The sequence below is a fragment of the Eurosta solidaginis genome, chromosome 3, assembly GCF_040869045.1.
Source record: "Eurosta solidaginis isolate ZX-2024a chromosome 3, ASM4086904v1, whole genome shotgun sequence".
Taxonomy (NCBI): Eukaryota; Metazoa; Arthropoda; class Insecta; order Diptera; family Tephritidae; genus Eurosta; species Eurosta solidaginis.
Window position 1 is genome coordinate 269,213,417 of NC_090321.1, and position 18,806 is coordinate 269,232,222.

The window sequence follows — 18,806 nt, forward strand, 5'->3', positions numbered from 1 at the left end:
AATACCATTTTACATTATTGAATATTGCAATAGCTTAGCGATTCGAACGTTAACAGAAGGTTTGAAATAAGCGGAATTTCACAAAATTCGTTACAATATTTTACAAATAATCACACAAATACGGCAACTTCTCGGAAGGTCCGGCTAAAGAATTTTCAAAAAAAAAAAAAAAAAAAAATACTGGTCAGCACAATTACAAGTGAATATGTGTGCGAAACTGTTTGTAAAAAAATGACATTTTCTCTTCTGAAAACAATGTTGCTCTATAGGGGTTTCTCAGCTATCTCCTTAGACCGGTTTGTCTCCAGAACAAACGTTTGTCTTTTTCCCAAATCAGAAACTGCCGTAAGATGCGGTATAATTTAAAAATTCATATTAACTTACATCTGTTGCACCTCGATCTTCCACCAACCAGCGCCGCAGCATTTGTTTTGCTTGTCCCACCGAAAGGCTCTCTTGTGCTTTTATTAGTTTTTTAATGAATGTATCTTCCAGCAGTAACCGACGTAGACGCCAATGGAGTAAACGTCGTGAATCACGCCACGGTATTATTTCACTAATACATTCCTTCTCCAGCATACGTTCAGGGGTATCATGCAGATCGGCAAAATGCACTGCCACCGTGTGGTAGACGTGCATCAGCTGTGATATGCGTATTTTTAGTTTCTCCTCAATCAAAGCAGCATTAATTTTATCACCAGCTGTGTTTAGTTCTTCCAGCTCTTTTTTGAGCTAAGTAAAAGAGATATTGTTAGTTATCATAGTTTATTTTAAGCTTTTATGGTAGAAAAGGTATCATATTAAATAATAAAAATAGTTACTGCAATAGTCGTCGTGTCCAGGCGATGTATCGTCTTAAGCAAATCTTTTTCTTTATATTTAATTTCGACAACGCCCTCTGGTTCCAAAACGCCACCACGTGCTTCTGGATCGGCATACGTTTCCATATAACGCGGATTAATTAGTGAATCTAAAACAGCCCAAGCACCACCACGTAGCTCGGCATTAGGTGGCAGGTAAATAATAATTGGTTTTTTGTATTCACGCAAACCGTCAACAATGTAAGCACCAAATTTAACAATCTGCTCATACATATCCTTCATGCCACCAGAGAAGCCACGCCAATTGGCAAAAATTATTAGTGGTAATTCTTCACGTCCAAAATCTTTAATAGCTTGTGCTGTCTTATATGAAGAATCTGGATACCACACTTGTCCAGCTTGTTGTAGTGTCTAAAGAGAAAGAAAACAAAAATGGATTGAAAATCAGATTCAATAAACTTTTGAAGGTGATTAGGCAGCATACTTTTGCTTCCGAGTCTAAATTAGCAGGATCGGCAGGCAATTCAACTTCGACGGTACGCGTTTCAACAGCAATAACACCAACTGGCACACCACCCAAACGAGCGCGTCCCGTTACCACAGTTTTTGCCCACGGTTGCATAATTTCGGTCCAACTATCACGATCGAAGAAACCATTCTCCCATTCACTTGAGTTAACTGTAATTGAAAATTAGTCACTGAGTATGGTTTTTGTTAACCCATATCAACCGATTTCTTCACATAACTACCCAGTGATTCCTTATTTTCGAAAATGGATGCAGAAAGAATTATATTTTATTATAAGGCACGCAACAATGGATGACGAAAATTTTGAGATTCTATACGACAACGGATTCCAAGTACTTTAAAACAGTTTTATCAATATACACTATCCTACCCTTGCAGCAGAAGAAAACACACTACCAAGGAAGACGCGAGTTACCCTGGCTCAACTTCGTTCTCAACTGTAATGTCAAACTTATGCTCCTAACACCAACTTCCCTATGGTCCACCTCTGTTGAAACTGCTAGTTTCCTTGGACTCCCGTTAGACGTTAGGTTAGGTTGATTGAACTGGCCGGTTAATAAGGACCTCACATAGGCTGAATGTGTCCATAGTGTTAGAGGACTTTGATGACAATTTGTGAGTGGTCGCACCTATTGAATGGGGCGAAGCACTGTTAACACAACAACATCATGTACTGTAAAAAAATAGAATACATATTCATGCGATCGCGGATTCCGAATAATGACAAAAATATATATATACCGTCGGCTTAAAGTGCAAGCCTTCTAAGTACCAATTTTTCCAAAAATTATTTTTTGATGCAGTTTGATAGAGCAGGAGCTGTCATATCATACTGTGACGAATATTAGCAACACTAAGGCATACTATCATCTCTAAGCCGATACTAAGCAGTCACTTGTATTTACATAAACAAATCAATCATTATGTCTACACATATTTACATACAAGAAGTGGAGAGATATGCACAACCACATTCATATATCTGAAATAATCACAAAAGTATGCAATCATCGGTGGAAGTATCACTCACATATACACGCGCATATGAGAAGCTATAAACGTGCATCTGTAGTTTATAGCTGGTGACTTCATAACTGGTAAACAAGTAGTAAATTCTAGAAGAAGAAACGCCTAGAAGTATGCGAACGACACAGCAGAGAGTATAAAAGGAGCGAAAGCTGAGTAATCTGTAATCAGTTTGATTTAAGCACGCTATCAGTTGCGAAGTATAAGTGTTATTGTGAAGTATATTCAAAGTAACCTAATAAAGACCATTTTGCATTATTGAATATTGGAGTTATTTATTCAATGCGATACGAACGTTAGAAGGTGTAAAATAAGCGGAGTTTCCCTAAATTCGTTATAATACGATACATGCTGAAAGAACAACTAGCACAACCCTTAAATACCCTTATAATACCTCCTATATATGTCTGTAAGATGAAAAAAAAAAAAAATATATACATAATTCAAATAAAAAATCAGGCATATACTTTTTACTTTTTTATCTTTAAACACAATAAGAGCAAGTAAATGTGTCTTAAGTTCGAGTGTAACCGAACATTATATACTCAGCGTGAGCTTCAATTGTACATTTCATTTCAGATAAATTACTTTTCTACATAACACGTGGCACCGCCCGTTTAAGAAAAATGTCTCCCCAATACCAAATAGATTCAAGGGGTTGCCAGCGCATTTATAGCTTCACCTACCTGTTTCTTTAGCAGCCGAGGCTCTGGCGACCCCAATTTCCTCATGAATCTAGGGGGTGTGAAGGCGGTACGATCCAGAAGGCTTCATGTGGTCATACTAAATCGTTCATGAGATGCTCGGGCTAGTACCTTAATGTTGCTTGTTACGGGAACGTAGCGGATCTGCATCCGGCAAAGGAACATCAACATCGATAACACTCCCTAAAATCTTCGGGGAGTGTGCTTATTGCTACAACAACAACAACAACGGAATATGATGAATATTTTGACAAGTACAAGCAGCTAAATACTGATAAAAATATTTAAAAGCCTTCTGTAAATTCAGAATTAAAAAAAAATCAAAGACGATGGTGCTTGAAGATGGGAATCGGTTTTTATGAACAGAACTAATAACATAAGTCCAACATCTAAACATATGCACATAATATAGTTACGGAAACATGAAAGTTTGTGTATCAGAAATATTTTTTTTAGGGATTTACTCAATATACGTTGAGGGTGATTGGTTTAGACTAAACCGATAATGCCAAATCAAAATATACATGAATTGATATTGTATATTAAATTGGCACCACGCCAGTTTTTAAATCTCATTTCGAGAATTTTCTTTTATCTAATTATGTGTTGTATCAATATGTAGCATGTCGCCCCGTTTTTTCACTATTCTGTTATATTCCGTTATGTATATAACCAAAAAAAAGTATGGTTTTTAACTGACCAGTTCTTAAATCTCAATATTCCTCCGTTAAACACAGTCGCTCCGTTATTCAATGATATTTAAACTCCGTTATTTCTCATAAAAAAGTTGATTTTTTTTGTTGTTTAATTGGCATCACGCCAGTTCTTAAATCTCAATGCTCCTCCGTTATACACAAAAGCTCCGTTATTCACAGTAGCTCCGTTCAACAACTCAAACTCCGTTATTTCTCATAAAAAAGTTAATTTTCAGGTTTTTTTATTGGCACCACGCCAGGCACAAAATCAAAAGCAATTAGGTTTTTACATGGCACCATGCCAGTCACAAAGTCCACAATAATTCGGTCTTTTTAATCAGTAATATATTTCAAAAAAAAAAAAAAATGGTCACTTCATGTTGGGAGGACAGAAGCTATCCTTGAGACAGGCACAAGGACGCTCTGCCCATCCCAACCTCACACGTTCACGATTCACGAAGGAATATGTATCAGAAATAGGTTTATTTTATTTGCGCTACTGGCGCTATTGTTTCGAACTGTTGACAATTTATGGTTTGTCAGCGATGATTTTGTACTCTACGCAATGCTACTGGATTTAGTACTTGGATATTAATGTATTTAAATTTCAGCGGCTATGTTGACTAGTAGGTCTATGTGATCAAGTTGAGAACGAATTGAGGTACCTTGGAACTCCAATTGGCACCAAATTAGTAAGTTGACTATCAATGCAAATATTTTCTGGAACCTCTGGAACCGACTAGTTTTGAAAGTTCTTAAAGGTGATAAAAAAGCCGAATATTTCTATGCAAACCCTTCATTGCATGTGTTTTGTGCTGTTTTAAAGATTTGGAGTTCTAACAGTAGCTAAATTTGTTTGCAGTGGTGACGTGCTCTACCTACCACACCGAAGTTCCTGGGTTCAAGTTCCAGGCAAAGCAACATCAAAAATTTAGAAAAAAAATTGTTTTCAATTAGAGAGGAGTTTATCTAATTTCTGCCATGAAAAGCTAATCAGTGAAAAGGCATCTGCCTTGCAGCTGCCGTTCGGAGTCGGCATAAAATATGCAGGTCCCGTCCCCCAATTTGTAGGAAAATTAAAAGGCGCACGACGCATATTGGAACAAAAGCTCGGCCTAAAATCTCTTCGGAGGTTATCGCGCCTTACATTTATTTGATTATCTGAATTATATCAAGTGATAATTTCATAAATTTTAATATTTACCAGGATTTACACGACCAGCTAACATCCATCTAGGATCGTATGGTGATTTCGTTGGCATAAAATCTACAGAGCGATCGATGCGATCGTTTGGCAATACAAGCGGTAAATCACAACCGATGTATGCTGGAATGTATGAAAGCCATTGCAGAAGAGTATACACACCGTCGAGATCCACAGCTGTAAAATGAAAAAAAGGCTTACTTTTTAAATAGAAACTTATTTCCATATACACCTTCAACAAACCTTCAGTCTTATGTGTGACACCATTATTGTACATAATTTGTACACCACCTAATTGATTATTAGAAGCGTATACTTTACGTCCAAGTAGCTGTTAGAAATTAAGTGTAAAATATAATGGGTAAAATACAAGTAAGGAAGGCTAAGTCCGGGTGTAACCGAACATTACATACTCAGCTGAGAGCTTTGGAGACAAAATACGAGAAAATCACCCCTGGAAAATAACCCTGGAATGTGTTTGTATGACATGGGTATCAAATGGAAGATATTAAAGATTATTTTAAAAGGGAGTGGGCCTTAGTTCTATAGGGACGCGTTTTCGAGATATCGCCATAAAAGAGGACCAGGGCTGACTCTAAAATGTGTTTGTATGATATGGATATCAAATTAAAGGTATGGGTGTTAAAAGGGAGTGGCCCTTATTTGTATATGTGAAGGCGTTTTCGAGATATTGACCAAAATGTGGACCAGGGTGACCCAGAACATCATCTGTCGGGTATCGCTAATTTATTTATATATGTAATACCACGAACAGTATTCCTGTCATGATTCCAAGGGCTTTTGATTTCGCCCTGCAGAACTTTTTCATTTTCTTCTACTTAATATGGTAGGCGTCACACCCATTTTACAGAGTTTTTTCTAAAGTTATATTTTGCGTCAAAAAACCAATCCAATCACCATGTTTCATCCCTTTTTTCGTATTTGGTATAGAATTATGGAATTTTTTTCATTTTTAGAAATTTTCGATATCGAAAAAGTGGGCGTGGTCATAGTCGGATTTCGCCCATTTTTAATACCAAGATAAAGTGAGTTCAGATAAGTACGTGATCTAAGTTTAGTAAAGATATATCGATTTTTGCTCAAGTTCTCGTGTTAACGGTCGAGCGGAAGGACAGACGGTCGACTGTCTATAAAAACTGGGCGTGGCTTCAACCGATTTCGCCCATTTTCACAGAACAGTTATCGTCATACAATCTATGCCCCTACCAAATTTCACAAGGATTGGTTAATTTTAGTTCGACTTATGGCATTAAAAGTATTATAGACAAATTAAATGAAAAAGGGCGGAACCACACCCATGTTGAAAATTTCTTTTAATTTTGTATTTTGTTGCACCATATCATTACTGGCGTTGAATGTTGACATAATTTACTTATATACTGTAAAGGTATTCGATTTTTGTTAAAATTTTACTTTAAACATTTTTTTTAAAGAGTGGGCGTGTTCGTCATCGGATTTTGCTAATTCTTATTTAGAACACATACAGTAATAAGAGTAACGTTCCTGGCAAATTTCATCATTATATCTTCAACGACTGCCAAATTACAGCTTGCAAAACTTTTAAATTACCTTCTTTTAAAAGTGGGCGGAACCACACCCATTGTCCAAAATTTTGCTAATTTTCTATTCTGCGTTATAAGGTCAACCCACCTACCAAGTTTCATCTTTATCCGTCTTTGGTATTGAATTATCGCACTTTTTCGGTTTTTCGAAATTTTCGATATCGAAAAAGTGGGCGTAGTTATAGTCCGATTTCGTTTTAAATAGCGATCTGAGATGAGTGCCCAGGAACTTACATACCAAATTTCATAAAGATACCTCAAAATTTACTCAAGTTATCATGTTTACGGACGGACATGGCTAAATGAATTTCTTTTTTCGCCCAGATCATTTTGATATATAGAAGTCTATATCTATCTCGAATAGTTTATGCCGTTACAGGGTACCGTTATGCGAACAAAATTAATATACTCTGTGAGCTCTGCTCAGCTGAGTATAAAAACAATAACTACAAACTTACCTTATTCAGTGCGGCATAACCAGTCAAAATAATGTGCGAGTTTTCAATTTGAATAACGCGTTGACCCAAACGTACCACATACGAGCCAATACCAATGGTACGACATGTCACCATGGACATTGTGACAATTTCATTGTACGACTGTGATGTTTCGCCCGCAATTAAACCAGCATAGCGTAAATTTTCCACACCCAAACCATCTTCTTTGCCTATGATATCGGTGATCTTATAACGTGGTTCACCTTCATCTTCGATCAGTATTGCACGCACCGAATTCAAATTTGCTACTTTGCTGTAATCTTCAGTGGTCAAATAAAGATATTTGAAACCTTTGTCTGGCTCTTCGGGATCTTCCCATGCCACTTTAAACATTGACTTCACCTCCTCAGCTAAACCGATACGTGCACCACTATTCACTGAAATATAAATCTAATAACGGGCAAAATATGAAATTGGCTTACAAATAATAATCTAAACGACAAATCAATTGTTTTTCTGGATATTGGGTCAAAAAACTTTTTTAAGAGATCGAGCACCAAGCAAAAAAGTAATTTCTCCGATTTCTGAAGTTAACCTCCAAAACACAGATTATGGCTTTCGAAGATCGAAATCGGACAAATCCTAATTTATTCTTGATTAATTGCGTAAAAATGTAGGCGTTGACTTATTTTTCTTATTTCCATTTTTGATTGAATACATTTTTTTCTCAAGCTTTCATAACAGGTATTTTAAGAGATCAAAAGTCAGATCTTCGAAATAATTAAATAGAAAAATAACACAGCCTCCAGGGGGTAGGGGACTTATTACGAGGCTTATTATGCCTGTTGTAGTAGGCGTCTAAAATAATCAAACGATTCAAGGGGTTGTGTAGCGAAACCTTTTCAAGGGGATGCCAGCAAAAATTATAGCTTCTTCAACCCAGTTGGCAACCTCACCGACCCGTGGCGAATCCTGTTTATTTAGCAACCGCTGCTCTGGCGACCCCAAGTTCCTCATGGACCTAGGGGGTGGGGCGGGATGATTTAGAAGGTTCAGTGTGGTCATATCAAATCGTTCCCGAAATGGTCGGGCTTATACCTTCATGATGCTTGTTATGGTAAAGTGACGGATCTATATCCGGCAAAGGACCATCAACTAACGATTTTTCACTTGCGAAAACGACTTTGGTATTCACTAACTCAATTTAGTCATCGCTGATGTGGTGACAATTGAGTATAAATGAAAGAAAATTGGTTTAACAGCTAATGCTGTTAAAAACATTCAAATATTTGTAGATTATCGAATATCGACAACAAGTTGTTATTGATAATCCGAATCGTTTTACAGCGACGGCGAATATCGTTATAAAAGTCACAGAACTATAGTGAAATTCACTAACTTTTTTAACCACATTTGTCATCGCTTTATTTGCGAATCGATAACTATAACGATTTCGTAATTCAGTAACTATTTTGTATCGATATTTGTTTACCGACAATAAATAAACGGCAAGTAAATTGGCTGCGTTAAAAATCACGAAATTAATATTTCTGGAAATTTTAGTTGAAAAAGAAAATCAGAGCTTTAATTAAATACTTTCAAACACGAAAAGCGGCTTTATTTATAAATCAAATGGCATTTGAGTACTTGGCGTACGTTTTATCACAAGATGAAGAATTACTAAATCCATCGCCAGTGGACAGACACCTTCTTAGAGAAGTAGATGAACCATTCCACTTGAATGCAACGGAGTTTCGAAAGCTGTACCGACTAACCCCAGATTTTACTCATGATATTATTTCTCAACTTGATGAGAATTAAGGGGTACAAGAATAACTGCGATATCAACAGACAAAAAAAAAAGAAATTAATACCGTATTTACTTACCTTTTGTTAAAATATGTAAAAACTTCACAATAATGGCTTTTAAAAGCAGTTAGTATACGGAATTTATTTATTTTTGGCATTCCTTTTGTGCTTTTCGCATTTTTTAGGTTTCGTTAAGCTGTGCGGCCACCTTTTTACTATTAAAACGAAATTTAAATGTCAACTATTTCGAGTCGTTAAAACTACGTTAGTGAATGGTACAATCGATAAGGCAAGCGTCAAATCGTTAATTAAAACCTCGACAAATCGCATCGTTATAAGTTAGTGAATTCCACTACAGATCTGAAAATGTATGGCATGCGTCGTATTACCAGATCCGCCATTTTTTCTTTCGATTTATAATACATAACTTTAATTTTTGTATGAATTTTCACCCCTTATAACACCAGTTATACATATAAGCTTGAAAGTAAAAAAAAAATTATACTGTCAAAATAATCACCCTTATCGCGGAGTTCACGCGGAAAAGTGTTCGCCTTAACTTCTTTTTCGCCTATCGGCAATTTCGGGCGAACAGAAGTTCACTTCGAAACAGCTGATGCTCTATTGTGAATTAGCAGTGAACAAATAATTTACTTGCAATTGTGTAAATTTTGTAACCAAGCATATATTTCCTTAAAACACAATAAAAATAGAGATAAAAAATGTATAAAATAATGTTTAGTATTGCACTTCGGTTGGTATTGATTAAGCGCGAGGAGAATATAAATGCGAAAGCGATTCGGAGGCAATTAAGGGACAGTTCTAACCTTTTGGAGCTAGGTGATTCACTGTAAGCTAAAAATTACCATTTTCAGCACTTTTGAATAACAAGTTAATTTTTTTCAATTAGCTTTCACCAATATTACAGGCTAAACAAGCCGGCATTCTAATATTTCCTAGATATTCTTACCAACTCCTTGCCAACATTGAAGCAAAAATTTGGAGTTCCACCAATTGTAAAGTTGAGTACATGTCTTCGTTTTTTCGCATAGGGAAAAGGCTTTGGAAAGGACCATGAAGTGGGTCTTAGCCAATCTTGTTTCAGTGAGGTGCTCAACATTTTGGAACCGTTGCTTTGTCCACAATGAATAACTTGGCCGACTGATACGTTGTCATAAAAAATAGAATTTACATACTTAGCAATACAGTAATTTCACTTTTTTCCACACAGCTTCCGATTGTGCATTATTTATTGATTTATTTTTAATAATAAAAGTATCAATTTTCAAAACAAAAAATTACTTACATTTTGTTTTCCTCTCGTTCGCCTGTAAAATATAAGTGAACAAATTTGGGTTTCCTCGCTGTTCATTTCGGCCGAACAAAGAGTTGCTAATAAGGCGAAATCTTTTTCGAACACGAAAAATTTTTTCGCCACCCTCTGCGATAAGGTGAACAAAAACTGTGAATATTTTCGGGTGAAAATAAAACTAGCGATAAGGGTGAATATTTTTTAATTTTTTAAAGACAATCAAAAAATAAAATATATTAGAAACTTCGAAAGCCAATATCAACTTTTTGAAGGTGTTCTTATTTCGAAAAACGGAAATTAAATTTATGTTTTTAAACCAATCTCTTCAAAAAATTTGGTTTCGTCCAGTAATCGGAAAAAAGAGATTTTGTTATACATCTTTATTATTTAAGAATAGTCTATGAAGCAGTGCTGCTTGTTAAGCTATTATCTAGCTAGATACAGCCTTGCGCTTTCGATTTAACTATGAAAATTGTGATTAGAATTATCCTTTTTTTTCGATATTTTTCCAAATCCTTAAATCGAAAAGTGTTACCGATTCTAAAAGTTATCTAGTCGGTTTCAAGAAGATCTCTGGTACCAACCCCATTTTAAGATTCCTTTTGATTTGAGTCTAGATCATCCGTTTGAGTTCAAATCATTCCGTCGCCAAAACACTTATAATAATATAATTTATTGCATTATAAATTACTCACCCTAGGCACCTTTCTGTTACGCGCCAACTCCGAAGCTTTGCAAAACAGAACGTCCTCCTTGATACCAAATGAACCAATCAAAAATGTCAAATCATTGGCAATCACTATCACTTCGCGACCTTCAGGATATTCTGGTGTGGCTAGAACAATACGCCATGCAACCATGCCGCACTAAATATATATATACAAATACATTAACAAATTAAAGAAGAGAATATTTATTTATGTTCGTACATTATTTTCGCCAGGCAAACGCTGCATTTCAATTAGATCATCACCATCCAAAACTAGTTCCATACACTCAATCAGAATTTTTTCGGGTATCCTTACGTCAATAGTAGGACGTGCTTTCGAAAACTCCCTCCAATGACGTTCAGTCATTTGGCGGAACATATCGGGTATATCGTAAACATATGTTGTGCCGTTTTGTTGTGCTTGAAAACGTTTTTGTTGTAGAAAATCTTTAGTCATGTAAGGCGTTGAAATGGGATGGCCATGCAATGTGCCTTGCTTTTCACCATAAGCCTTGAATTTGATCTGTAAAAAATAGAATAAAAATAAATTTTAAAGAGTGAATCATGTGATGGCGTATTTGGACTTCTAAAAAAAAGGTTGATTGTTTTAAAACCTTGACCAGTGCTGCTAGTTAGGTCTAAGTTGAGGAAATTAAATGGGCTGTGTACCGCAACCCTTTCAAGGAGTTGCCATCATAGTTTATAGCTTCTCCAACCTAATTGTCAACCTCATCCACCAGTGGCAAATCTTGTTCTTTAGCAGGCGAGGCTCTGGCGACATTCCTCATGGAACTAGGGGGTGGGGTGGGGCGGGATAGCTTGGAAGGTGATCGGTCTTGTACCTTAATGATGCTTGCTTGTTACCGGAACGTGCTGGATCTATATCCGACAACATTCAACTTAGTTGGAAAGGAAATCTTATCTCTCTGATCTCCTGAATTCACAGAGTGAGAAGAAAAGAACCATTCAAGGCGTTGATAAGCGTAATACAAAGGTTTATAGCTTCAAAGCTTCCGTAACCCAATTGTCAATCTCACCTACGCGAGGGGGAAACCTGTTATAAATATGAATGTATCATACACATATTTAGCAGGCGAGGCTCTGGCGACCCCAAGTTTCTCATGGAACTAGGGGGCGGAGGCCGGGATGGCCTAGAAGGTTTAATGTGGTCATATTAATCGTTCCCGAGACGGGCTAGTACATTAATGGTGCTTTGTTATCGGAACGTACCGGATCTATATCCGGCAAAGGACCATCAACATCGATAACACTCCCCAAAACCTTCGAGAGTGTCTTTGTCGTTAACACAACAACAACAACAAAAGAAGAAAATGGCCAATCTTTTCACCGAGTGGAGTAAAGGACAAGTGAGTGTCGTTCGCATGCATTGAAGTGTGTCGAAACACTGCTCTCAGAACCGACAGGGGATTTTTCAACACTGTTTGCTGAGGTATATTGCAGCAAATTATTATTAATATTATTAAATATGTCTAAGCTACTTACGATTCCAGTCTCTGGATCTGTCACTTCAGTATACATGGAAATATCTAAGAAATACCCCGAATCGTTGGCAATACACAAGCGTATGGTTTGGGTCGGTGCTTGTGGCGACTGTCGAATCAGCATTTTCAACTCAGCTTGCAGTACACGCAGCTTCCATAGACGTGGACCGTAACGCATTATCATCTTAGTGACAGATTCTTCAATTTTTGCCGGATCCATTATAACAGTGGGAACAAAATTTAGGAAAATATGATTACAATCAGTACGCTTGGCATGCGGATGTGAGAACGCTACTTCCAGTTCATCCATTGATTCAAGTAGAACACGTTCGCCTTCGTTTTGTAGATATTCAAATGAAGCCTCCTGTAACATTTGTGGAGAAACGGATAATTAGTATGATCATTAAAAAAGAAACAAACAAAAAATTAAAATTTACCTTTGTAATAAGATCCGAATGACGGATAATGGAACGTATGAAGAAACGATAATCGGTTACTTCTAGACTCTTGGAGCCTTTGGCCTTACCCAAATAGAGATGCATCTTTTGATTAGCCGTTGGTAAAGCTTCCAGTTGATATGATTTCATGCGATTCAATTCAAGTTGAAAAGCACAAGCAGGCTCTAAATGACGATATATTCTATCCTCTTCAAAGTTGTCGCGTGAGCGATAAGTGAAGAACTTGGGAAACTGGCGTCTATAAAGAATATAAGAATATACAAATGGAGTTCAAATTAGTTGTTGTATAATTTGAGAACCATTTCACTAACTTCTTCAAAGCTGCAAACGTAATACGACGTATACGACGCTGGAATAGCTCATCACGATGCAATTTACAAAAACTGCCAAATATGTGCGCCATTTGTACATCATCCATATCACCGTTGTCTTTCACTGCAACACTTACAATATGTATCGGTTCAGTGGATTTAGCCTCTTCGACAGCATTTGCACGTGTAACTGGATCAGAGAGCGAAACATTAATGGAAGTACTCATACGCCCATCAGATATGGAGTCTACACCCTCGACGGCTTCCAAGATCTAGAAGACAAATGAGAATGCAAAAAAATAAGTAAGTGTTTTGAGTTGATTTTTTATTTCATAATAACATTACCTTTGCGTTTACAAAAGCTGGTGATGCGTAATCCTCCAACAAATCCAAGATTTCATCCGAATGCATTTCGAAGTGTTCAAACGAATCAAAAGCAGCCATGCAACCGGTACGCATGAAAGATGAACCGAGCACTTTAGCAGCAGGCTCACCACCTTCTTGCAGGATGCGCGGAAATAGTCTGCCAGGGAAAAGATAAATTAATATTTGCATTAGACGCGCAAACAAGCATAAACATAGCGTGTCCCCTACTACCATCAACGCCAAAAAGGTTGAAGAAGCCATAGAACTTGCTAAACCAGTAGCAGTAGCAGTAGATCCGGACGGGATTGCCACTCTTAAAAACCTTGATTTGACCGATATGAAAATATATTTTCATGATGATCGAAACCACACGGAGCTTGATACAAGGGCCAGTTTAATACGGTAGGCCACCACTAGGCAGAGGAGATATATCGGTCGATATGACTTTCCTTAGTGCGCCAGTTTCTCACATTTCAGTAGGAGACCAATTCAAGGCTCCTTTTATATTTTATGTATAATAAAAACAGACAGAGCTACGAGCGCATTGTTCATAGGTAAGCAGAATGAATTCCAATCTGAATAAGTAAGCACGTCGATTTGGATCGGATGCTACACACGCGTCTTTGGGAGTCTTCCGTTCAAAAAACCAGCTGCTGCAATGACAAGGCGTAAATATGTCGGAAGCGATGCATACGAAACCCAAGAGGAAACTACAAGGTTTGGTATTTCTTTATTCGGCAGTATATCCGTCAGGAACGGTAATCATTATGAGTTAAAATATATAAATCAGGAAATTATCATTATACTTTGATTTATATAATTTTGATTGGGATAATTATTATTTACTGAGTTTTATTTTTTGATTAAAGGTAGTAATTAAATTTGATTTTAATAATTAAGATAAGAAATATTAATTTTCCTTGATTTTTAAAATTTTGATCACTAATAAAAATTACTTTTGATATTTTACTCAAGAATAATTATTACTTCTGATCTTTCCTTCAGCCATAATTATTATCTTCGGTTTTTATTGTTTTGATTAATTAATTAACTTAATTAACTTTTAATAATTATTTTTTCAATCAAGAATATTTATTTATATATTTTATTTATTTAATTTAATTTAATTTATTTTTTTATTCATAATACAACTCAAAGCGTCATATCTCGTTTACTATAAGAACTTTCAACTTAAAATTTAAAACGAAATTTCCTCTTTCTCTGCAGTTGCTAATCCCTAAAAAAATCTCTGAAAATTTTACTATTAGGGCTGGAGAATTGGTATGCAAATGAAATCAATTTGCTTTCATTTCCACATCATACACAAAAATGTTAATAATGTCACCAACTCATCGACCCAATCAACACCATCTGATTATACCAAATGATTCAATCACTAGAGGTTTGTTCTCTACTCACAGCAGAGCTTTGACACAACCAAGTTTAAAAATCGGGACGGATTGCTTTCACGAAGGTAGAAAAACGAGGATCCAATTCCCTCCACGAAAATTGTATAAGAAAAGTTCCTTAAATAGTATTGTAACGCATTTTGGGAATTTCCTGATAACTTCTACTAAAGTTCGAATCGCTGAACTGTCGAATAATAATCCCAATCTTCAGTATTTAGACTACTTTGGGAGTAGTACTTCACAATTATACTTCACAACTAATAGCGTGTTTAAATCAAACTGACTAGTTATTCCTCAGCTTGCGCAGATTTTATACTCACAGTTGCCTCGTTTGCATATTTCTCTTAAGGTCTAGACTTTTGACGAACAGCGCACAGTTATATCGCATACTTGGTTATTTAGCTATATGAGTGTCTATGTGTAACAACTTCTGCTCTTAGTTGTGTATGTGTATGTGAGATAATCTTCAAGCTGCTGGTTATGTGTGCGAAATATTCTTGCTTTAATTTGTATATGTACATCAGTGTGGCGGCTTGCTGTTTTTGTTGTTGTGATTATTTACAAATAGATTATGTCAAGACAACTATGGTGGTATATCCAAAGATATCGTGCAGAATTCAGAACATACTGATTTTTTTATTTTCGAAGAAAGGAGAATAAATATATCGGATTCACTCAATGGTCAGAAACCATTGTCGCCGTTAGGTAATGGGGCAATTAAAAAATACCGTTCAAGTGAGCTTTTCCTACTTAGCTAGGGCAGCGGCCACCCAACCTTACCTAACATAGTGACTTTGCCGTATATATGCATAAAAAATATAAATATAATCGCAATTACCTATTCGGATGAGCGGTGGGTAGTAAAAACTGGAAATGCACAAGCGGTAAACCACCTGATAACTCCAAATGCTGTAAGCACGTCAACTCATACGATGTGTATGCACGTCTCACGTAAACCTCCAGAGCAGCATTGCAAACTTGACGATTTGTATGATAGAAGAAATCGTGTAAAATATCGAATATTGAAGTCTCTGATAATATCAAACGTTGTAAATTCTCCGGATGGAAATCATGACCATACATATCAACGGCCGATAAGAATATAGACTCCATTTGATTATGACGCAGCTCATAGGCTGGTTGATGCGCAGCAATAAGCACCTGGCGACAACGTAAGGCGACACGTGAATGTTCTGCGCGATTCAATGATGTCAATTCGCTTAATGTATTCGCCAATTCATCGGTTAGACCCGGTTCAAATGACCACAAATGATCAATTAACAGAGTAACTAATAAATTCTTCTTGGAAACTTGAGCATGCGAAAAAATGGTATTCACAACCTTTTGCATATCATCCTTACTATTTTCACGTACTAATGCAACACACTTATCATAATGGCCATGTTGAAATTGAGATTCCACTTCATAATATTGACGTAATAATTCATGTACAACAGCCTTCATACGTCCTCTTATACCATTGCGATAACGTTGCACAAGCTGTACAATACCTTGCGTGGTAAGGAAGAAGACATCACGATCGGTACGCTTTTGTAGCGTAGCTGCATGACTATCAATCACGGCAGCAATTTGTTGTGATGGAAATTGTGCCAACACGCTGGTTATATTACGTTCGTATAATGTCATTAGCTTACGTATTTTCTTCTCGACCGATACTGGTATACGGCCAGATATAGACGCAATCACCTCTTGCAACTCAAGCAAAGGCAATGAAGCATCACGCAAACTTGCCATAAATTTCTCAATGACATCACGCAAACGTTGTGCATTATATGGTTCGGGTAAACAATAGCCCGCTAAGGTATTTTCTAAGATGGATTTATACATATTATGAGCACGATTGAGTTTCTCAGGCACTTGCGTATGATCAGATTGTGGGAAGGGACTTTTGTAGGGTTGTGCTTTTGTCACCAATGATGGATCATCTAGCTCCAAGTGACCCAACAATGTGCCAGCATCCAGTACAGCGCCCGGACGACGTAGGAATGAAACTGTACCAGCTTCTTGTGATGTAAGTGTCATTACCATTTTCATTACTTCAATTTCAGCGTAGGCTTGACCTTTAGCAACATGTGCACCATCTTCAATTAATAAATTGATCAATTTACCAGCGGATGGACTACGCAATAGTGAAGGGTCATTTTCTTTTTCAAAGACGCAAGTTTGGTTGCCAATGACCAAACGATAACGATCCACTTCTTCTTTCATATAAGTCGTATACGATGCACCTTCCAGTGAGAGCAACAGTCCACCATCCGATAAACGATGTATTTCTACTTCCTTGAATGAATTATTCATGAGCAGGAAATAAGAATTAGCGCCACTTTTGGCAGCTTCCACTTTGTAGCGTAAACCACCGTTAATCAATTCTACATCTACAACATTTGTAAGCGTATTGGCTGCTTGTATTTGACCCTTTTCCAGTGATGTTTGGAAGCTATTGAATGCTTCGTTGATCTGCCGATCGGCGATATGCAACGCACCACAAACTACACCCAAAAGTATGTCCGGTTTTTCCGATTGTACACGCTCTGCAATTAACGCATCCAACCAAGCTGTATCAATGCTATTGTCCAGAAAACTATTCGTCTCCAAAAGTGTTATTAAATATTCAACAGTTGTACGAAAGTCACCACGTATGGAAAGCTCCTTCAGTGCAATAACCAAATTTTCACGTGCTTGTTGTCGATTTTCTCCCCATGAGAAACAATGACCAAACTGCGAATCAGCATATTCGTGTAAGCCACCGGAAGCGGCAACACTGAAGTAGCCCCAAACGTTTTTACTCGAACGGAAATTCAATTCTTGCACTGTACCCGAGCTGGGTTTGAATCCTTCATCTGGATTTTCCGAAGTAATACGCGCCGCAATAACATGTCCCGAAGGTTGTGGCTTATTTACGGGCATTTCGAAATCGATTATCGATGAACCCCACGGCGATTCCCCATATAATAGACGTATATCTTTCAAACGATATAGAGGTATACCCATACCAATTTGTAATTGTGCAGCTGGCAAATTAACATCTGCTACCATTTCCGTACAAGGATGTTCTACTTGCAGACGTGGATTTAACTCCAGGAAATAGTATTGTCCATCTGGATCGTACAAGTACTCAACAGTACCGGCGCTAACATAACCCACCATTTTAGCTAGACGTACAGCAGCTTTCTCCATTTCTTCAAAAACTTCGGGTTGTGCAACAATCGCCGGTGCTTCTTCTATAATTTTTTGATGACGACGCTGTATTGAGCAATCACGACCAAATAAACTAATCGCATTGCCAAATTGATCGGCCAATAACTGTACTTCAAGATGGCGTGCACCGCGTGCCAATTTCATTACGAATATTGGCGATCCGGGAACTTCGGATTGTACTTGGCGGAAAAGTGCTGGGAATTCTTCGGAGGCGTCTACACGACGAATACCTTTACCACCCCCACCTTCGGAGGCTTTAATCATGACAGGGAAGCCTGCAAATAAAGGTAATTTAAATGAGAAAGTGAAACAAAAATATGTAGAATGTAATTTATACTAGCAGGATACCCGGCGTTGCTCGCTTTGGGCAGATACTAATCTAAATAAGAAGGTGTATTTTAACGCATTCCTTCGCGTTGCTCAAAGTCAAGCAATCAGTATATAAGATTTTATTGATCTTCTTCAAAATGTATCTCCCCATTTTTCTCATTCTTAGCCTTTATATTTTCCTTTGGTCACACACAATTCATACTCAAAATCTCGTAAAAAAAAAAAAAAATTTTTTTTTTGCTGCACAATTTTTGTCTATCATCTCATATAGACAGCTATATTTACAATGGAATGCTTAAATTTAATAAAAACTTTTAAATCTTTCAATGCAATCGATTTAACTTTTTGTGAATTCAATGCTATGACCAAACAAAAGTTCTGCA

General features: G+C 36.9%; 1 protein-coding gene across 4 annotated transcripts in view; it reads right to left on the bottom strand.

Moving 5' to 3' along the window:
• The window catches only part of ACC (acetyl-CoA carboxylase), a 156,103-nt gene that overhangs the window by 27,731 nt on the left and 109,566 nt on the right, over nucleotides 1–18,806 (bottom strand). For all 4 annotated transcript variants that reach the window (XM_067776428.1, XM_067776426.1, XM_067776425.1 and 1 more), the window contains 13 exons: nucleotides 15,713–18,368; nucleotides 13,445–13,622; nucleotides 13,100–13,371; nucleotides 12,768–13,026; nucleotides 12,332–12,694; nucleotides 11,049–11,351; nucleotides 10,815–10,985; nucleotides 7,020–7,448; nucleotides 5,222–5,309; nucleotides 4,979–5,155; nucleotides 1,306–1,499; nucleotides 822–1,232; nucleotides 385–732 (listed from right to left, as the gene is read on the bottom strand). In XM_067776428.1, coding sequence (XP_067632529.1) covers nucleotides 385–732; nucleotides 822–1,232; nucleotides 1,306–1,499; nucleotides 4,979–5,155; nucleotides 5,222–5,309; nucleotides 7,020–7,448; nucleotides 10,815–10,985; nucleotides 11,049–11,351; nucleotides 12,332–12,694; nucleotides 12,768–13,026; nucleotides 13,100–13,371; nucleotides 13,445–13,622; nucleotides 15,713–18,368 — 5,849 coding nt within the window. The remainder of the gene's footprint in view (nucleotides 1–384; nucleotides 733–821; nucleotides 1,233–1,305; nucleotides 1,500–4,978; nucleotides 5,156–5,221; nucleotides 5,310–7,019; nucleotides 7,449–10,814; nucleotides 10,986–11,048; nucleotides 11,352–12,331; nucleotides 12,695–12,767; nucleotides 13,027–13,099; nucleotides 13,372–13,444; nucleotides 13,623–15,712; nucleotides 18,369–18,806) is intronic.